The sequence below is a fragment of the Hemicordylus capensis genome, chromosome 2 (assembly GCF_027244095.1).
Source record: "Hemicordylus capensis ecotype Gifberg chromosome 2, rHemCap1.1.pri, whole genome shotgun sequence".
In the NCBI taxonomy this organism is placed as follows: domain Eukaryota; kingdom Metazoa; phylum Chordata; class Lepidosauria; order Squamata; family Cordylidae; genus Hemicordylus; species Hemicordylus capensis.
The window spans coordinates 216,389,754-216,411,772 of NC_069658.1; the positions used below are offsets into that span (position 1 = coordinate 216,389,754).

The 22,019-nt window shown below is 49.7% G+C and overlaps 1 protein-coding gene across 4 annotated transcripts in view; it reads right to left on the minus strand.

Annotated features, from left to right (window-relative positions):
* CELF5 (CUGBP Elav-like family member 5) overlaps positions 1-22,019 on the minus strand; it is a 136,415-nt gene that overhangs the window by 15,449 nt on the left and 98,947 nt on the right. For 3 of the 4 annotated variants that reach the window (XM_053293994.1, XM_053293991.1, XM_053293992.1), the window contains exons 4-10: positions 17,271-17,399; positions 12,226-12,305; positions 10,141-10,287; positions 3,287-3,428; positions 1,874-2,020; positions 1,670-1,732; positions 471-554 (exon numbers count right to left, since the gene is read on the minus strand). In XM_053293994.1, the coding sequence (XP_053149969.1) occupies positions 471-554; positions 1,670-1,732; positions 1,874-2,020; positions 3,287-3,428; positions 10,141-10,287; positions 12,226-12,305; positions 17,271-17,399 (792 nt within the window). The remainder of the gene's footprint in view (positions 1-470; positions 555-1,669; positions 1,733-1,873; positions 2,021-3,286; positions 3,429-10,140; positions 10,288-12,225; positions 12,306-17,270; positions 17,400-22,019) is intronic. The other variant, XM_053293993.1, reaches the window with a different exon arrangement.

Consider the following 22,019-nt stretch of genomic DNA (forward strand, 5'->3'; position numbering starts at 1 on the left):
TCACTGGGTGACTCTGGGCAAGTCATGTATCTCCCAGCCTAACCTACCTCACAGGGTTATTGTGATGATAAAAATAACCATGTACCCCTGATCTCCATGGTGGAAGAGCAAGATATAAGTGTAAAAATAATTTATTTTTTTTAATGTAACCTCCAGGCTCAAAGGCAGCCTACCTCTGAGTGCCAGATGCTGGGGGACAAAGGATAGGAGGAGAGGGCTGTTGCCTTCCTGCCCTCCTTGTGGGTTTCTGTGGGAAACCACGGGAAGCAGGAAGTAGGGCCTTTGGCGTGATTCTCCCAGGGCTGTTTTTGCTTGGCCCTGGGCAAATCAACATGGGGAGGACTTTTGGAGAAAAGTTGCATCAAACCTTAAGAAAATATGGGTGTGTGTGTATGTGTGTCTCCTTTCCGCACAGGGCCCCCAACCCATGCCCTTTCTCCCCGCTCCTCTGCACCCCAGAAGAGACTGACCTTCTCGCTGCTGTTGCTGGAGGATGGGGAGAGGCTGCGGGATCGCCTGAGCTACTGGGGTGATGGTCGTGGCTGGGTACATCGCTGCAGGGGGCGAGAAGACACAGGCAGAGCTGACCCCACTCCGGGACCGCGAGACGGGATTGCCAAGGAGGCAGTCTCCAGCCCAGCCCCAGATCACCGGACTGGCCTGCCTTACAGGGTCGTTGTAAGGAACCGAGATATTAAGTGTTTAGAAGACTCAGAAAAGGTTATCCGAAATTATTGTTTTCCAAGCAAGCTTAAGGCCTGCGTTTTGGAGGGATAGATCCTTTCTGCCTTTGCTGGGAATTTTCAAACTGAAGCTGGATGAGCACCTATCAGGGAGGCTGCAGCAGTTTCCAGCACTGAATGAGGACTAGTAGCAATAGCAATAGCACTTACATTTATATACCGCTTTATAGCCGGAGCTCTCTACACAGTTTACAATGATTTAGCATATTGCCCCCAACATTCTGGGTACTCATTTTACCGACCTCGGAAGGATGGAAGGCCGAGTCAACCTTGAGCCCCTGGTCAGGATCGAACTTGTAACGTTCTGGTTACAGGGCAGCAGTTTTTACCACTGCGCCACCAGGGGCTCAGTAGACATCTAAGGTCCCTTCCGAAGCTAAAATTCCGTGTTTCTGTCCATAAAAATGTCCCCCTTTCAGACTTCCTTCAGCAATAAAGGTTGGACTGTTCTTATGTTCAATGCATGTATCAAATTTCAACTTTCTAGCTGGGGAGTGGGAATAGGGTAATTTTTTTTGGGGGGGGGTGTTATTTGAGTCCCCTGTTTCATGAGGGACAAACATACCACATTTCAGTCCCTGGAATCTCCAGATAGTACCGGGAAAGGCCCCACCCTGGAACCCCAGAGAGCTGCTGCTGCCAGTCATTGTTGGCAATCCTAAACTAGACGGACAAGGGTCTGACTCAACAGAAGGCAGCTTCCTATGTTCACCAGGAGCATCCATAGCTTAGTGGAAGAACCTCTGTTTTGCATGCAGAAGACCCCTGGTTCAATCCGTAGCATCTCCAGGTAGGGCTGGGAAAGAACCCCATCTGAAACCTTGGAGAACGGCTGCCACTCGGTGTTGACAGTCCTGAACTAGATAGACTGAGGGTCAGACTCAGTAGGTAGCAGTGTCCTAAGCTCATTAGTGCAGTGAATGTACCTGCATATTGTTGGACTCCAGCGAAGTGTGGATGCAAGTTCTCTGCTACCGAGGGGTTCTGGGCTGAAAGAAGAGAGATTAATAGGGAGGAGGGGAGAAAAGGAATGAATGAGCTGAGAAGAAAGAAATTTTGCTTTGAATGAGCGGGGAGTCTCCCAGAACAAATGTCTCTGCTTGCAAAGAGCGTTCTGATTCCTCTTTTACCTGTACAAGGCATGAGTCCGTTTGCATACACGGCCTCCAGGGTGGGATGGCTACTTGGGATGGGTAGCACTCCGGTGAAGCTGTTGGCGATGGGGGTGACCAACCCTGGGACTGCAGTGGTGCCCAAGAGGGGAGGTGAGTGTAACCCTGCAAATCAGAGACACACCGGTTCAGTCCCTGGCAGCATCTCCCGTTAGGGCTGGGAAAGACTCCTGCTCGAAACCTTAGAGAGCTGCTGCCAGTCAGAGCAGACACTGCTGAGCTAGAGGACTAAGAGTCTGATTCACTATATGGCAGCTTCCTGTGTCCCTATATTTGTTTAGCGGTTGGGGCTGTAGCTCAGTAGCATCTGCTTTGCACGCAGAAGGTCCCCGGTTCACCCCACTGGCAGCATCTCCAGGTAATACTGAGAAAAACTCCTGCCTGAAACCCTGGAGAGACGCTGCCAGTCCGTACTGAGCGAGACAGACCAAGGATCTGATTCAGATTCAGGGGATAAACGCATCGAGGATGGGGATGAGTCATCGCTCCATGACAGAGCACCTGCCTGGCATGCGGAAGGTTCCAGGTTCAGTCCTAGCATCTCCAAACAGGAACACAGGATTACACAGGAAGCTGCCATATACTGAGTCGGACCCCTGGTCCACTGTTGTCTACCCAGACTGGCAGCGGCTCCTCCAAGGTTGCAGGCAGGAGTCTCTCTCAGCCCTCTCTTGGAGATGCTGCCCGCGAGGGACCTTGGAACCTTCTGCAGGTGCTCTTCCCAGAGCAGCCCCATCCCCTGAGGGGAAGATCTTCCAGGGCTCACACAGGTAGTCTCCCTTTCCAGTGCAAACCAGGATGGACCCTGCTGAGCAAAGGGGACGTGCCCTGCCTGCTACCACAAGATTCTCTCTCCTCTCCGGTCCAGCACTCTAATACATGGGAAGGGAAGGGAAGGACTCCAGCCCTCAATTGGGAAGGGAAGAAGGACCCCAAGCTGGAACCTGGCTCCCAGTAACTGCAGACAGTATTGAGTTGGATGGGCCAAGGGTTTGTCTTAGTACAGCTGACCATCCACATATCTCTCAGGGATTTAGCTCTTGCTTTGCGTGCAAAAGGACCCTGGCTCCCTTTTTAGACACCTCTGTTGCCAGACTTGCTGGGGAAGATCCACTGCCAAACAGAGTCCACTAGAATAGGTTAGAGGGAGCTGGCGAGGCCAGTAGCTCAGTGGCGCAGTGTCTGCTTTGCAGGCAGAAGGCCCCAGGTTACCTCCCTGGCAGCATTTCTAGCTAGAGCTGGGAAAGACTCCTGCCTGAAAAGTGCTGCTGCCAGTCTGAGCAGACCATGCGGAGCCGGATGGACTGAGGGCCGCCCCCTCTGCCCCTCTCCCCATCCACACATCCCCACCCCTGTGCCTGAGACACACACCTGAGGTTTGTGCCATGGGAGTGGCTGGCAGGCCGTTTAAGCTGACGGTGCCGATTTGCTGGATGTGGCAAGGAGAAAAGGTGAGGCTTGGACTCACAAAGCTGCCGTGAGACGCCGAGAGGACTGTTTGCTGCTGCATCAGCTGGAAAAACGGAGAAGGACAGAGAATAAATGGTAAACAGCTGAGGTTTTATGGGTGCAGAACCTTCACCGGGTCTATTTCCTCTCCGTCCGCTCATGTCACTCGCACCCCATGACCCCACCCTCACACATGCACACACGCCATCCTAGCAATTCTGCCCGCGTCTTCTATTGCCCCCTTTCGGCCTAAGAACACATCTGTCCCCAGATGTACTGATAGGTGTATTTTTTTCCTTTGCAATGTGAGAACAGTTGGGATGTCTATAATCATTCCATAACACCCACCAGCGGAGTCAAAGTCAGAGCTCTTACTGACAACCACTATGGAAGTTTAAAACATTTTACTGAGGTTATCTCATTTAGGGAGCAAAAGGGCAAAACCACTGTTTTCCCCACAACCTCTGTGTTCTGTGTTTTAACTGGCTACCCAATTTCCTAAGGGCTGTATTAAGTTCTCCAAAGCTGACTTTAATGACCAAGGGTTATTGGGGGGAACACCCTAGGTCTGCCTGAGCCTAGAGAATAGCTGCATAGATGATAGGGAAATCCATCTTATAGCTAGTCAGACTTCAGTCCATCCAGCTTAATACTTTCTATACTGACTGGCAGCAGCTCTCCAGAGTTATAAATGCAGTTTTCCCAGCCCTGACTGGCAGCGACTCTCCAGGGTTTCAGATGGAACTTTTCCATCCCTGACTGGCAGCAGCTCTCCAGGAATTCAGACTGGGTCTTTCCCAGCCCTACCTGAGATGCTGCCAGGGAATGATCTGGGAACCTTTGCTTGCAAGGCAAATGTTCTCCCATCGAATAACAGCCCTTCCCCTATAGACTAGATGTCACTCTTTGGCCTTCTGTTAAACTTGGTGAGCTTAGTGTGGCAGGTGTGAGGGACAGAGCTTTTTTGGTATCAGCACTACCCCCATTATGGAACTTTCTCCCAGAAAGGTGAAGCAGGCTCCATCCCAGCCATCTTTAGGCAGATGGGGACAACCTTCCTGTTTGGAAGGCGGTGTATTCTGCTGTCGAAAACATTGTTTATCTTTGCTGCTGCTAATTTTTATCTTGGAAATTTCTTTCCAAGACATAAGAACATAAGAACTGCCCTGCTGGATCAGGCTCAAGGAGGCCCATCTAGTCCAGCATCCTGTTTCACACAGTGGCCCACCAGATGCTGCTGGAAGCCACAGGCAAGAGGCATGTGCATGTCCTCTCTCCTGCTGTTGCTCCCCTGCAACTGGTATTCAAAGGCACCGTGCCTCTTTGGTGGGAGGTGGCCCACAGCCACAAGACTAGTAGCCATGGATAGACCTGTCCTCCATGGAGTTGTCAAAGCCCCTTTTAAAGCCATCCAAGCTAGTGGCTATCACCACATCCAGAGGCAGAGAATTCTATAGATTAATTATGTGCTGTGTGAAAAAGTACTTCCTTTTGTCGGTCCTAAAACTTCTGACCTTCAGTTTCATGGGATGACCCCTGGTTCTAGTGTTGTGACTGAGGGAGGAGAAAAAATTCTCTGTCCATTCTCTGTATTCCATACATAATTTCATACACCTCTGTCATATCTCCCTGTAGTTTCCTCTTTTCCAAGCCAAAAAGCCCCATATAGCCTTGCCTCATAAGGAAGGTGCTCCAGGCCCCTGAACATCTTGGTTGCCCTCCTCTGCACCTTCTCCAGTTCTACAATGTCTGTCTTAAGATATACTGTAGTGACCAGAACTTCACACAGTACTCCAAATGTGGCAGCACCATCGATTTGTATAAGGGCATTATTATATTAGCATTTGTATGTTCAATCCCCTTCCTAATGATCCCTAGCATGGAATTGGCCTGTTTTACCACTGCCACACATTGAGCCGATACTTTCAATGAGATGTCCACTACGACCCCATGATTCCTCTCCTGGTCAGTCACTGACAGCTCAGATCCCACCAGTGTATATGTGAAGTTGGGGTTTTATTGCCCCAACGTGCATCACTTTACACTTGCCAACATTGAACCGCATTTGCCATTTTGTCGGCCACTCACCCAGTTTGGAGAGATCCTTCTGGAGCTCCTCACAATCTGTTGTGGATTTCACTGCCTTGACAAGTATGATGTCATCTGCAAAATTTGGCCACTTGGCTGCTTACCCCAACTTCTAGATCGTTTATGAACTGGTTAAAAGAGCACTGGGACCAGTTAAAGAGCACTGGTCCCAGTACAGATCCCTGGGGGACCCCACTTCCAACTTCTCGCCAATGTGAAAACTGTCCTTGTATTCCTACCCTCTGTTTCCTGTCCTTCAAGCAGTTACCGATCCACACATGAACCCATCGTCATGCCTGGAAATCGTTTCCTGTGCGGTTGCTTCTCTGAGGCAGCACTAGTGGGCAGTAGGATCTCAGCTATCTTCTCCGCAAGAGTGAAACAGGGAAGCAGTCCAACTGGAGTAGAACTGCCCACATTACAGAAAGCATTTGCAAACCGGGTATTTCAATAGCCAGTACAATATTGATTCAATCATGTTACATAACCTAGGGGTTCTCCAGCTTGGGTGCCAACCTGGATGTTGCAGGACTACAATTCCCATCATCCCCTGCCATTTTGGCAGGGGGTGATGGGATTTGTAGTCTGGCAACAACTTGGCAGCCAAGTGGGAGAATCCCTGACATAGCCAGTGTTGGGTTCTGAAATGCTGATGAACCAGAGACAGCCAGCCTTTGCCTCTAGCATATCAGATTAAGACCACAGGAAGAACCCACATCGATCAGCCCAAAGGTCCATTCATACCAGCCATGGAGAGTTGAATGCCTCTGCAAACCCCACAAACAGCATGAAAGCAACAATTATGTCCCTCGTCCCCATAATTTAGTAATCAGAGGTAGACCACTCCTATGCATGGGGGCTCCATTGAGCTATAGCTGTTGGAATAAAAGAATGTTAGGGTTGGGAAGGACCTGGATGTTACGATGTTAGAGCTGGGAAGGACCTGGAGGTCTTCTAGTTGAACACCCGGCTCAATCCTTGACAGATGGCCATCCAGCCTGTCAGAAAAGCTCCAGTGAAGGAGAGCCCATCACATCATGAGGCAGACTGTTCCACTGTCCAACAGTTTAAGAACACAAGAACATAAAAAGCCCTGCTGGATCAGGCCCAAAGCCTATCTAGTCAGCATCCTGGTTCACACAGTGGCCCACCAAATGCCTCTGGGAAGCCAACAGGCAAGTGCTGAGGGCACGCCCTCTCTCCTACTGCTACTCCCCTGCAACTAGTATTTACAGGCATCTTGCCAAATAAAGACTTAGTGCATGGAGACAGCTTTTGTCTGCCATCACGTGACCTTACAATGTAAGCTCCTTGGGTTCAGAGACTTGTGCCAGTGAAACTCTGCAAGTGGAACTTGGCTGGTGGTGGTCTATAACTCTCAGTTTCTTGCCTGGCATCTGATTTCCCCAAATACTGCTGAGAAGCCCCAAGCAGGGCCTTCCCTTATGGTTTTCCCTATTGGGGTAGACTGCCTTTGAACATGGGAGTTCCATATAACTATCCTGGTTAATAGCTGTTGATCATACTCCTCCACCAATGTGTCCAGTCTCAGAGCTAGCAGGGGAAGCTGTCATTTGGATGCAGCCTCTGGGTCAAATTGTGCCTGTGCGCGCGCGCATGCGCGCACACACACACACACCAGGCAATTCTCATTCATTCACTCCCTACCACCCTTCCTGGTGTGCAAGTGAAACCCCTCTTGGCTGCCACCCTGAGCCATTTGTGATCATCATCATAAATAATATCACAGAAAGGGGGGAATTAATTCCTCCTCGCACACGCACACCACCACGCAGAGTCCCTGTGGCAAAACCTTGGCCGGTGCTCTGGAGTGTGAGATTCAATTACACAGTTCCAATTTTCATGCAGCCACAATGGTTTTGTTGCAGGCAGAGTGAGTAAAAATAAATACTCAGCTGCGTCATCTCGGTCTCCTTCCCCCTAAAAAAAAAAAAAAAAGGCCTAACCCCCAGCCAACACGCCTCTGTCTTTTTGCACAAATGGGAATGACACAAAGGGAAACTGTGTGAAAATGTAGGGGTGGGGTGGGGAGAAGAAGGAGGAGGCGAAGGAGGAGGAAGAGGAAGAAGAAGAGGACCGACATCAAGAAAGGGACGCAGACTTCACTAGCATTCCCCCTTAAGAGAGCCTGCCTATTGCAGCTTCCTTAGAGTCACTGGGATTAGGCTTGGAACATGAACATAAGAACCTAAGAACAGCCCTGCTGGATCAGGCCCAAGGAGACCCATCTAGTCCAGCATCCTGTTTTGCACAGTGGCCCACCAGATGCCGCTGGAAGCCACAGGCAGGAGTTGAAAGGGGCATGCCCTCTCTCCTGCTGTGACTCCCCTGCAACTGGGACTCAGAGGCATCCTGTCTTTGAGGCTGGAGGTGACCTATAGCCCTCCAACTAGTAGCAGTTGATAGACCTCTCCTCTATGAAGTGATCCAAACCCCTCTTAAAGCCATCCAGGTTGTTGGCTGTCACCACATCTCGTGGCAGACAATTCCAACAAGTTGATTATGTCTTGTGTGAAAAAGTACTTCCATTTGCTGGTCCTAGATTTCCTGGCAATCACTTTCATGGGATGACCCCTGGTTCTAGTGCTATGGGAGAGGGAGAAGAATTTCTCTCTGTTCACTTTCTCCACACCATGCATGATTTTATAGACCTCTATCATGTCACCCCACAGTCGTCTTTTTTCTAAACTAAACAGCCCCTGGGGTTATAGCCTAGCCTCATAAAAAAGGTGCTCTAGGCCCTTGATCAACTTGCTTACAACATGAGGGCTCAGGCCTAAGGACATGCAAAGAAGCCACAGTGGCCAATAATCGGGGTGATGGCAGCTGTTGCCCAACATCCGCTGGAAGGCTGGAGTGAAACCCGGGTTCAAATCCCCAATCAGCCATGCCACTCAGCCTGTCCCTCCCTCTCAGTCTAACTAGCCTCACAGGGTTGTTGTGTGGATAAATTGGGGGGGGGGCAGGACTGTGTATACCCCCTTGAATTCCTCGGAAGAGGGACAGGATAAAAATGCAATGTGAATCTCTTGCCCAAGCAGTGTTCCCCTCTTACAGAGATTCCCATATGTTGTTGACTACAACTCCTATCCTCTCCAGCTGCAGTGGACTTTGGCTGGGGATTTTGGGAATGGTAGTTAAGATCTGGGAATTCCTGTTACAGGAAACACGGCGTGGAAATGCCTCTCTCTCGCTCCCTCCTCTCATCCATCCCAGTTAGAAGTTCCAGTTTCAGACAGGGACGCCCCCGGGAGGAGGTGGCAATAGAGCAGCTGCATCAGATGGGGGGTGTGGGTGTTGCTGCATGAAGTTGGGTGCACATTCTGCCCATGCTGCCCCTCCTGCTGCAAATGGGAGCTTTCCCCACAAGCCCCTGTGGTGATAGGAAAGCTGTTTCCAGAAGGGAGAGGAGAAGGTGATGATGATGATGGAGTGTGACTTTGTTGAACTACTTTGCTGGCTCTGGGGCAGGGGGAGAATCCGACCAGAGAGGAGAGGGTCGTGGAGAGGAAGAGGAGGAGAGAATGGATGGGGAGGGGAGGGGAGATAGTGGGATGGGGGAGAGGAGAGGAGAGGAGGAATTTGGTAACTGTTGGCGCCAGCCACCTCCAGCAATGGGAACACACACACACACACACACACACACACACACACACACACACACAGAGAGAGCTGGGCTTTCAAATGAAGCAGCTGGCTGGAAGCAAGAAGAATCCCAGGAGAGATCCAGACCTTGCACAGTTCCAAGAAAGAGCAACAGTCAGGCAATCGGTTCAGGACCTCGGACAGCAACAAGCAGCAGAGGTTTTGCTGGAGGATAACTCCAGAGCAGGGAAGATGTTGCTCCAGCCAAGATCTGCTGAAGGCTTATGTAAGTTGCTAGTTAGGGCTACATCCCTTCTCCGGAGATCCTTCTGAGTCTTAAAGGGACCTTGCCTGAAATTGCAGGCACTGACTTTATCCTCACAGGGAGGCCATTGCTTCATGTGCTAGAGTCTCAAAGTACTCTTATTTGGATAATAAAGGGGGGAACCAAATCCTTCGGCCGTGGATGGAGTTTTGGAACTGGGCTCTCTGGAGTTCCAGCAAAGTGAAGGCATCCAAGATCTGGGCCATGGAGCACTCCTGTTGAACTCCTCCCCTGCGTCTTCCACTTTGTGTTGAGGGAAGCTAATTCCAGGGACAAAACCCACCAAGAAACATCTGCTACCATTACAGAACCGTTACTTCTATATTTTACGATTTATTTATTTTTACATTTATATCCCGCTCTTTCTCCAAGGAGCCCAGAGCAGTCCACATGGCTATATTTGTCCCCTCAACAACCCCATGAAGTTGGTTAGGCTGAGAGAGAAGTGGCTGGCCCAGAGTCACCCAGTGAGTTTCGTGGCTGAACGGGAATCTGAAGCCGGGTCTCCCCGTTCCTAATCCAACACGCTAACCACAACCCCATGCTTGGTTATCCCCAACTCTCGAAGCTCAGAGTCCCAGCAGGGCACGCTCAGGATGCCTCCCATCCATTAGGGAATGCCCCAGGCCTAGACCCAACATGAGCAGCTTCACAATGTATCCTCACACTATTCCCTGGGCCCAATGAAGAAGCCCGTTTCCTTCTGGACTCTGGAATTTTCAGCCCCAAGCCTAGCCCTCCTTTGGACGCTACTCACGGCCTGCGCGTATGCACTGTACGGGCTAAACGGCAAAGCCAGGGAGGGTGTCAGAATCCCAAGCTGTCCCACCATCTGCTGCATGCGCCTTAAGGTCCTCTCTTTGTCCGTGTCGGCGAACTTCACCACGAGGCTGGAGGAGGCACCCTGGATGGAGAGAAAACAGGGGCAACGATGGATTCATTGACTGACACCCTAAGTGACTTCAGTAGTAGTTACTACTCAGGAGTTATTCCAAAGAATTCATGAATTTCAATAGGACTACTCAGGAGTAAATTAGCCTGGCAGATTACTGCTTCAGTCTGGTTTTCTAGCCACATATTGTATAGAAATGATGGGCATTTTAATTCGTATGCATTGGAGGTATCATGAAATTCTTTTTATGAGTGGTGATCATGCAAACAAAATTTTATCGTACAATAGTATATGAATGTCAGAGAAACTGCAGACCATCCTAGAACACAGATTGTGCACTCTCGTTCTCTCTCCCTCCATCTCTCTATCTCCTCTCCCTCTATCTTTCCCTCCCTCCCTCCTTCTCTCTCTCTCTCTCTCTCTCTCTCTCTCTCTCACACACACACACACACACTCACACACACACACTATTGATGGTAACTCCAGGTCCCAGGACTAATTCTTTGCTGTCTTTATAACACTGGTACTTTCTCCTCCCCTGCCTCACTATTATAGGGTGCTAAAAAGAAATAAACTGAAGGCTGCCGCTGCCTGGATTGCCCCTGAATGGGAGACTTAGGGCATTACTGAGTCCCCAGATATTTTTGGACTACAACTCCCAACATCCATTTTGGCCACGGTTGCTGGGTATGATGGGAGTTGTAGCCCAGCAACATCTGGGGACTAAGCTTGTGAGCCCCTGATATAGCATACATTTTGAAACTAAAGGGTCACACGCCATTTTAATTTCTCGATTAACAGCAATACAGTTGAACTCCAGGGAGACAGACATGAATAAAACAGAAGCCAGACTGGATTCAAGCCATGTCTCCAAGACGGCCTTTCACGCCATTTCATTCAGTCTATGATGTCGTTGCCAATCCAGATGGCCAAAAGGTGCTCTCCATGACAGCCCCCGTGGCCACTGCCCACCCCAGCAGCCAGAGAAGCCGAGAAGTACCGGCGCTCTGTCCCTGCATGTCCCCCCTCCACTACAGCCCTGGTCTTCGCATCAGATCTGAAGCTGGTCCAGTTTCCTTACTGATGTCTGCTAAACGAAACAGAGCAAAACAGTCAATTCAGAATTTCAGTTTGGAGTTTTTCAATACTTTAAAAAAAATCTGGGGCGGGGGGGAAACATCATCGCCCCCCTCAGGGTTTTACATTTACTGAACATTCCAAATTGAAATTCCAGATTTACTGTTTTGCTTTGTTTGGTTTGCCCCCCCCCCAAAACCCCACCAGTGGTAGGCAAACGTTCCCTCTCATGCCTCATATAGACACTGACGTACAGACTTATATCTGGAAGTCAGTGGCAGCGTTTCCTAATCAGAGCGTCAGGGCTTCCAGCCTCTCCTCACAGGGTTGTCAGCTTGGACGGAAGTGATTCCCCGAGATGTTTCTTCCCCAATAATTTCCACAATACCAAATCCTTAACTTCTCCAGGGTTGCTCCAGTGTTCACCTGGAGATCGATGAAAAGTCTCCAAGCCAGTCCTGGAAGTCCTCAGAAACCTCATTCCCACATCACGACCACCGTGAGGAAGTTATACCCTCCCTCTCCACTTAGAGCTCCTCCTCCATCTACTCACCCACGCTCTGCCATGAAGAATCCATAGCTCCGTTTCTCCCTGCCCTGCCCTTCCTTACAGACTCCAGAGGGGATGCACTGCTTCAGTTGCACTCACAGCTTGGGCTTTTGTCACCTCTGTAAAAAGCTTTGTGGTCCTTTAAGACCAAGAGTGAGAATCTGATACATTCGGAGCTGCCCCCTAGACCTGTACCATTGGCCACTCGGTGGCTCGCCTAGGCTGATTTCTACTCGCCCCAGGTGAGCAGCAACTTCAACACAGGACTCAAGCACATGAGAACGGATGTCTGAGATGGGGCAGTACCTCGGTCTCTTACTCACAGGCATAGTTTGGCTGCCGTGGAGCGCGTGGATTGCAGCTTGGGCCTCCATGTGAGAGGAGAACTTAACAAAGGCGCAGCCTGGAAAGCGTAAGAGTCGAGCAAAAAAAGAAGGAAGAGGGACAGAAAGATAGACAGCAAGTGAGAGCAATAAGGAAAAGGCTGGACCCAAAGGAGCACAGCAGGAGGACAGGATCCTAGATTCCTCTTTGTGTCTGGCTTCAGCAAGGACGTCCTATGCCCCCTACCAGTTTTTACTAGTTCTGCCCCCTCCTCCTTGCATTTTGGATGAAGTGCAATTATTTTAAGAGCAGCGAGTGGATCCATTTGACCTGTGGCTTCAATTCCAGCTCAAATTCCTCCAAATGCCCCTACCAAACAAGGTGAGGCAGGTCACAGGTGGCTACTAGGGAGAGGGCCTTTTTGGCGGTTGCACACCATTTATGGAACAGCCTCCCCAGTGAGATTTGCCTGGATTCATCACTTTGTTCTTTTAGACGTCAGGTGAGGACCTTTTTGTTCATTCAGACCTTTTACATTTTGAGCTGATTTTAACTGATTTTTGGGGGAAAAGTCTTTTAAATTGTTTTTTGTGTCCCCCCCCCGCCCTTTTTGGTCTGTTATGATTTAATGTGTTTTAATCTCATGTTTTAATGTTGTAAACTGCCCAGAGAACAATTTGTTATGGGGCAGCTAACAAATGAATTTGTTATTGTTGTTGATGATGATGATGATTATAAATTCATCATTATTTTTAAAATCTCAAGTTTAGATGCTATCTTCAAAAAGTGTTGTAGCTGGATCAGACACCTCAAGCTGGTTGAGATACGTTGCAGAATACTTTCAGAATAATCACCAATTTCCTTGCTGGCAAGATTTCTCTCTAGAATGAATACAACTCTAATGACTAAATTTGGGAGGGAAATGATTTATTGGTTCACATACTGACTAGCACTGCACACATGGAAAAATATTTTGCTCACAGAACAAACAGAAGAAGCTGCCTCATACAAAGCCAGACCACTGGACCCTCTAATTTGTTATTTCAGCGGGGAAGTAACTTGTCTAGGGAGCAAGAGGTTGCTGATTCGAATCCCCACTGGTATGTTTCCCAGACTATGGGGAACACCTGTGTTGGGCAGCAGTGATATTGGAAGATTGAAAGGCATAATCTCATACTGTGCGGGAGGTGGCAATGGTAAACCCCTCCTGTATTCTACCAAAGACAACCACAGGGCTCTGTGGGCGCCAGGAGTCGACACCAACTTGATGGCACAGCTTTACTTTTATACTGACTGGCAGTGGCTCTCCAAAGTTTCAGGAGAAGTCTCTCCTACCTAGAGATGCTGCCAGGGTTTGAACCGGGGACCTTCTGCATACCAAGCCGGGACTCTCTCACTGAGCTACTGCTCTTCCCCATCATATGAACATAGGAAACAGCCTTCTACTGAGTCTGAACCATGGTCTAGTTCAGCACTGTCTGCACTGACTGGCAGCGGCAGCTTCTCCAAGGTTTCGGGCAGGAGTCTTTCCCAGCCCTACCTGGAGATGCTGCCAGGGGCTGAACTATCCTCATGCAAAACAGATGGTCTGCCACTGTGCCACAGCCCCATCCTCAAATGGGGTGGAGGTGATTTTCACTGACCCCTCTTCCTTCTGCCATCTGGGTGCTCCTCAAAACTAAACCCTCAGGGATATATTTTCAGGGGACACTGAGACAGCAGAGGTGAGTCAAGGCTGGCCCCTGCCCATTATGCAAGGCTTGCCCCTGCCCATTATTTACCACTGCGCCCCCGGTGGCACAGTGGTAAAACTGCCGCCCTGTAACCAGAAGGTTGCAAGTTCGATCCTGACCAGGGGCTCAAGGTTGACTCAGCCTTCCATCCTTCCGAGGTCGGTAAAATGAGTACCCAGAATGTTGGGGGGCAATATGCTAAATCATTGTAAACCGCTTAGAGAGCTCCGGCTATAGAGCGGTATATAAATGTAAGTGCTAAGTGCTAAAACATACTTCTGTGAGCAAGAGATTAGCCAGTATGTGAGTCATTCTTTATAAGAACTTTCTTTGTAAGGGGTTTCGCAGACGTGACCGATATTACAGGATAAAAAACCAAGAAACATGAATGCGGCCATTGAAAAGCAGCGTGCCTTATGACCAGGAGCGGCCCACCCACTAGGCAAACGGGGCAGTTGCCTGGCGTGGCAAGCGGGAAAGGGTGCCAACGGCCTGGGACATGTGCGTCACCCACACCCCCACGCCTCGTGCCCTCTCGGAGGGTGTGCACACCGGCCGTCATTATAACGAGCAGGTGGGCGAGTGACCGAGCGGGCACTCCCCATCCTGGGCATTCCCCATCCCGGGTGCTCGCCCATCCGCTGCTCCTGCCACATCACGCGGTGACATCATCGTAGCACACCGCAGCAGATCAGAGCGGTGGACGGAGGTGGAGGAGGTGAGCAAGTGGGCACCTACTCGACGGGGGGTGCCCGCCCATTTGTTCGCCTTGCCGCCTCTGCCAGCCGCCTCGGCCACAGCACGTTACAATGCTGGCCTCCCAGCCAGGCTGGCCTGCTACGGTGTGTTATGATGCTGTTGCTGTGCAATGCGGCAGACATTATGATGTGCCGCTGCCGAAGCAGCCGGCAGCAGAAGCAGCGGGTGCAACTGGCTGGCCGCTTGCCGGCCTGCTGGGAGGTGCCCATGTGTGTGGGCAAAGGGGACGGGGAACGCACGGGCGAAGGGGGCAGGGGGTGCCCAAGTTACTACTTTCTGCCTTTGGGAGTCTGGTTTCGGGTGACGCTCAAGGAGAGAGGAGAGCTGGCCTTGTGGTTGCAAGCATGACTTGTCCCCCAAGCTAAGCAGGGTCCACCCTGGTTGCATTTGAATGGGAGACTTGATGTGTGAGCACTGGAAGAGATTCCCCTCAGGGGATGGAGCCGCTCTGGGAAGAGCAGAAGGTTCCAAGTTCAGTGTCCCTGGCAGTATCTCCAAGAGAGGGCTGAGAGAGACTCCTGCCTGCAGCCTTGGAGAAGCTGCTGCCAGTCTGTGAAGATAATAGTGAGCTAGATAGACCAATGGTCTGACTCAGTATATGGCAGCTTCCTATGTTCCTAAACAAGAGATTTTCGGTTTGGGGTCTGTCCCAGTTCCCTATAGAAGATCAGGTTTTACATATGTCAATAATGCTGTCATGGTTACATCTCAATTGTAACGAGGTTTGGAAGAGAAACCATTACAAATGCTGTTAATTTACATGTCTGCCAATTACTTGTGATTCCTGATTATCTTTTGTTTTAAAAACAAAAACAGCCCTCCCACAGACACTCACAATTATCTGGCCTTCATGGGTGGAGAAGGAATCCTGAAGGCAGCCATATCCAAAGACCTGTCTTTACTAGACATTTTAAACCAGAACCAAGACTTGCTTCAGACATCTTTGACATACTGAGGCTCCCAGTAAGGAACCAGGGAATGGCATTTCTAAAGAAGGGTCCAAAACTATTTCTGACTGGTTTAATATACTATGGCTCCCAATCAAGGAACCATGGGGAATGTAGTTATACGGAAAAGGCCTAGCCAGTGTCAGACTGTTCTAACATACTGTAGCACCCAAACAAGGAACCCTGGGAAATGTAGTTCTGTGGAAAAGACCCAATCAGTTCCAGATGTGCTTAATAGGGGTGTGCAAAGAGGTTCTAATCTGAACTGGACCGATATCGAACTGGTTCGGTTCGAATGTTTGGGGTCGAGCCGAACCACCCCTGGTTTGGCTCAACCCCGGACTGGACCCCCCCTCCAGTTTGGGGATCTTCGGACCTTTCTGGGCTTATTCAACAGCATGGCAGCCATTTTGGAGGTGTGGGTCATGACCCAGGCCATGCAGGGTCCCACTGTGCAGGTGTGGCGGCCTCCAAAATGGCCACCGCGATGGGGAATAGGCCCAGAAAGGGCTGAAGATGCCCAAACCGGGTGATTTTTTACAAAAAGGAAGGCCGTCGAGGGGAGGGGGAACCTCCATGGACCCCCACCACCACCTTGGAGAAGCCCTCCCGGAGGGGGTAATTTAAAAAAAAGAAAAGAAAAAAATTGTTTTAAGGCTCGACGAACCCCCTGAACCAAACCAAATGGAGTGGGTTTTGATGGGGGTCAAAACCAAACTGGCCTGGTCCAGTTCGGGTCCGGTTCAAACTCGAACCAAACCAGGCCAGGTGGTTTTGTGCACACCCCTAGTGCTTAACGCACAGCTAGCCAGTTTTCACAAGTGAAAAAGTTGGTCAGAGAAGCATCCTAGCCTGCTTCAGGAGCTGAGCACATACCCGATTTTCAGTTCTGTGCTTGTAAAAACCTAGGTAGGAGGAGGGGGAAGTGATTGTGTGGGGGCCAAGTGTTGGGTCAGACAGCAGCATGCTACTACCGGTAGCTCTTGTATCCAGCATATTATTGAGGGTGGAGGAAAAGCCTTCTGATCCAATTCCCGCCTTCCACATGATCACTTCCCCTTCCTTCTACCTAGGTTTTTGCAAGCACATGACTGAGATTCAGGAGCACGGCCCCCGAAGCAGGATGCTTCTCTGACCCACTTTTCGCTGATGAGAACCAGTCCAGTGACTCCCAATTAAAGAACCCTGGGAACTTTAGTTCTGAGGAAGGGGTCACACCAGTTTTGGACCTGTTTCCCATACTGTGGCTCCCAATCAAGGGACCCTGGGAACTTTAGTTCTGGGAAGGGGTCACACCAGTTTCAGACTTGTTTCACATACTGTGGCTCCCAGTCAAAGGACCCTGGGAACTGTAGTTCTGTGGAAGGAATTGAACTAGGAACCTTTTGGGTAAGGAGTGGATAGAACTACACGAATAAACCAAACAGAGGGCTTTAACAGAGAGATTTCAACATCCTTGCCCAACTACAGTTCCCAGAATTCTTGGGAGGATGCTCAGAGAATCAACCCGCTTTCAAAGAAGATTGTATTTGCAGTGTAGACAGTCCCTGTAAGAATGGACTGATTTGTTCCCAGCTCTGAACATAGAAAGGACATGACACAGACCTTTGCTGTTGCCATCAGGACCTCGGAGTACTGTACACTCATCGATGACCCCAAACGGTTCAAAGAGCCGGAGAATGTCGTCTTCAGATTGCTGCTTATTCAACATGCCTACAAAGAGCTTCCTGTCCCCTAGAGGCAAAACACAGAACCATCAACTTTCTGTGGGTCTTTCAGGACTGCAGAGAAACATTTAGGGATGGGGTGGACCCAATGTCCAGAGGAACACTGAGAACCATAGTCTGGTAGGGGTGTCTAACCGTCTCTGTTAGAAATCCTCAATCCCATAGGAACATAGGAAGCTGCCATATACTGAGTCAGACCATTGGTCCATCTAGCTCAGTATTGTCTTCACAGACTGGCAGTGGCTTCTCCAAGCTTGCAGGCAGCAATCTCTCTCAGCCCTATCTTGGAGAAGCCAGGGAGGGAACTTGGAACCTTCTGCTCTTCCAAGAGCGGCTCCATCCCGAGGGGAATATCTTACAGTGCAAACACTTCTAGTCTCCCAACCAGCAACCAGGGTGGACCCTGCTGAGCTAAGGGGACAAGCCCTTCAGAGAATAATTTCACAGATTCTCCAGGTCTGGATGCCACCAAATAATCACATGTGTTTTGAGTGCATTGAATACGCCTCTCCAAATCCAGGTCTGTGTGGTTGCCTCCCATTCTGTGGAAGCCACAAAACCTGAGTGGGGCTGGCTTGAAGGTTTCAGGAGGAGACCCTGAGCAAGGTGCACATTTGCACCTACACCTACAGGAAGCAGATTTAGGCTAGACATTAGAAACAATTGCCTAACTATAAGAGCTGGTCAACAGTGGAAAAGCTCTCTTGAGCAGTGGTGGGCTCTGCTTCGCTAGAGATTTTCAAGCAGAGGCTGGATGGCCAATTGCCAGAGGTGCTGTAGCTGATTCCTGCAGTGAGCAGGGGGGTGGACTAGAGGACCTTCAAGGTCCCTTCCAACTCTAAAATTCTGTGATTCTTTGACCTGGGAGGCAGGGACTTTTTCTCACTGGAAGTGGACTAGGAGATCTCCAAGGCCCTGCTTCAGCATCCTAAAATTCTATGACTTTATGATCTGCAGAGGGTCCCCTCCTTCCTACTACACTACATCGAATATTTATATACTGCTTTTCAACAAAAGTCCCCAAAGCAATTTACATAGATATAAAAAGAAAGAAAGAAAGAAAGAAAGAAAGAAAGATGAATGAAAGGGCTCCCTGTACCCAGAGGGCTCACAATCTAAAAAAGAAACACAAGATAGACACCAGCAACAACCACTGTAGGGATGTTGTGCTGGGGACGGAGAGGGCCAGTTGCTCTCCTCTTGCTAACTAAAGCGGATCATCACTTTAAAAAGGCGCCTCTTTCCTCAGTAAGCAAGGTTTAGCACCTAGAGGACCACATTCCCTTACCATGTAGTGGATGTGAGTTTATTTCATTCTTTGGTGCTGCAGCTGGAGGGTGCCACCTGCCAGGTCCCCCTTCCCCCGCCCAGCACCACACACGGCATTCCAAGGATGGTGGGATCATGTCAGGCCGTGCTACCGACTGGATCACTATTTGCTGCTGCTGGATCTCTAAGGACAAAAGAAACCCGCACCTGCGACCATGGTAAGGGGAGGAGAGCCAATCCAGGTGACAGGTCTTTGATAACTGCCTGACAGTGCCTTGACCCCAGCCGTGAATGTGATACTAGCTACAGAATTCAGCTTCACTTTTAAAAAAAGCTATGTTTCTAGTCCTTATGATAACCAGAAATTCAGCTTCATTTTTTGAAGAAAAAAAAGGGTGAGTTTCTAGCCCTAATGATAACGGAGGGATGCTCAAAAAGTGTTTGGTGACACTTTGTGGAATCTCAGAAACTGGAGGAGTCGCTTTAGAAGGGTACGAGCCCTTCCCATGATTAGCAGAGGGAGAACAGATTATGCTAAACAGCAAACACTGCAGAATAAATTATGCAAAGCAATAAGAGAAATTGTGCCCACGGCAGGCTCCACTCCCACAGTTTATACAGGTCAAAGAATGTGGCTTCCCTTGTCCTAAGAACTGGGCTACTTTGGTGTGGGATTTTTAAAACAGATTTAGCAAGTCATGGGGGGAAAGGTGTGGAAAACACGGTTCTTAGAGATCCCAGGCGCCTTCAGAGAATTACAGTTCCCAAGGGTTCCTGGAGGAGCTGTAACAATTACATGAGTCTGAGTTGATGCAGCCTCCCTCTCTACCTTCAGACCGCCCTCCCCACAACTTTTCTAGGACTCCTCTCCAGCTGAAAAGGTTGCAATCCTGTGCACGCTTACTGGGGAGAAAGCACCACTGGACATACGAGGCTGCCTCCTGCCGAGTCAGGCCTTTGGGCCATTTAGATCAATAATATCATCTCGCTGGCTTCAGATCTCCAGGATTTCAGGGAGGGGGCTTTCCTTGCCCTATCTTGAGACACCGCCAGGGGTCGACACTGCTGGGACGACCCATAGCCGCTCTCACCCTGAGCGATGGGTGCTCCTGATGCATATACGAAGCTGCCTCCCACTGAGTCAGAACCTTGGTCCATCTAGCTCAGAACTGTCTGCCCGGACTGGCAGCAGCACCCCAGGATTTCAGATAGGGGCACTTTAAAGCCTTACCTGGGGATGCTGCCACAGACTGAACCTGGGACCAAGTCCTCTGCCACTGAGCTATGGATGTGCTTGATGAATGTATTTATTGTTCTGTGTAAACCACTTTGAGAACTATGGTTGAAGAGCTGTATATAAATATTTGTAGTAGTAGTAGTAGTAGTAGTAGTAGTAGTAGTATGAAGCTGCCTCCTACTGAGTCAGCCCCTTGGTCCATCTAGCTCAGGACTGTTTGCACTGACTAGCAGCGGCTCCCCAGGATTTCAGATAGGAATCTTCCCCGTTCCTACTTGGAGATGCCAGGGATTGGGCCTTTGGTATTCAAAGAAGGTGCTCTGAGCTATGGATACTCCCGAGTTATATGTGGAGCTTCCATTCAGATCCTTGATCCCTCTAGCAAAGTCCAGCGCCTTGAACACCACTTCTCCTGCTACAGAAATACAACTGCCATTTAAACTCTGCAAGACCTGAGCTGCTCAATCACAGCTCATTCGCACAACCTCCTCCGTGCTCATTGGAACAACCTCCTCCAAGCAGAAGGTTTCAAGTTCCCTCCCTGGCAGCATCTCCAAGAGAGGGCTGAGAGAGACTCCTGCCTGCAACCTTGGAGAAGCTGCTGCCAGTCTGTGAAGACAATACTGAGCTAGATAGACCAAGGGTCTGACTCAGTATATGGCAGCTTCCTATGTTCCTATGTGTTCTCATAAGAAAGAGGAACAAAGCCTGTATGTTCCCTTTAAGCTGTCATTTTAAGAAAGAAAGGAAGGAAGGAAGGAAGGAAGGAGAAGGAAGAAAGGGAATATATGTGGAAAGAAGGAAGAGATATGTGGAGAAGAAAGGAAAATAAGAAAGGAGAAGAGATAGATACAAGGGGAAGGAAGGAAGGAAGGAAGATATAAAACACTCCTGGATTTCCAGTGGATTTCCAGTCACAGAGGGTAGCACAACAGCATCACGGGAGTGAGGGTGGCGTTGCATTTCTGCCCCCGCCGGCCTCTCTTAAACAGAGGGGTCATCTCAGCAAAATGATTCACTTCTGATGTGCATCGCACAAATGTCCCAGGGGGTGATGACGGGGCAGGGAGGGAAATGGGATGTGTCAAGGCACAGCTTCCAAGGAACTGCAAGAGAAGCTCCCTTATTGTAAGCGACAGAATCAGAGAGGCTGGTTTCAGAGGGAAACCGATTCGACGTGACGGGTGTCAGGAGGCATCGCAAAGGGGGCGTGATCTGTTGGAGGGTGCAATGACCTGGAAATAAGTTTTTTGTACCGAAGGGGACTGGAAGCTATGAGCACGAAGGGCAGTCGTCCCCAAACCGCCTCGCCTGTCTTATGGGCTGCGGAAAAGAAACAACGGAAGCATCCCCAGGAGCCCAGAGGATTCAGGAGTACAGGTCTCCCGCTGTGTCTCTGCGTGATCGCCTGCTCTTGGCTTCTTCTCCAAGCTCTACCAGGGGTGGGGAATGTTGCTATATATTGGATAATTATATTGGATAATTCAATCACTCTGAATGTGGCCGTATTTCAGAGGAGGCTGGCCATTGTGTCTCAGCATGAGTCACTCTGGCCATGCCTCTTTTCAGTCATGAAAGCAACACCCAAAGCAACCCAAGCAGAGAAACAAGGGATGGGTGCTTCTAAGCATGGATAATCTGTGTGGGTCTCCGTTCTGCGTTTGCCTCTTAACCAAAAAGAGGCACGCTCAGAGCAGTGACTCATGCAGAGATGCAAAGGCAGCCTTTGCTGAAAGGGACCCATTGCTCCAAGCACGACTGTGTGACCCAGTTGCCCCCAGTGCAGAAACACTAGCAGACCTCCCTAACTTAGGAGAGGCTGGCTGTTGCATCTCTGCATGAGTCACTGTGAAAGTTAACTTTTCTGGGAGTGATGCTCGCCTCCGATTTGTTTCAGGATAAATAGAGGGCTGTGGCTCTCCGACGTTTAGGCAGAGGAGCCCTAACTGCTGCAGAACAGTGACAAACTGTCCCCTCACAACACATCATTACATATATATTAATTGTGGAAGACAGATTTGTAAAAGGAGCTCTCGTTGCCAGTGGCAAGGAGACCAGAGAGGGAAGCATTTCCTAATTGCAAGAGAGTGGCTTTCATTTTATTTTCTTTTAAGACTGCAA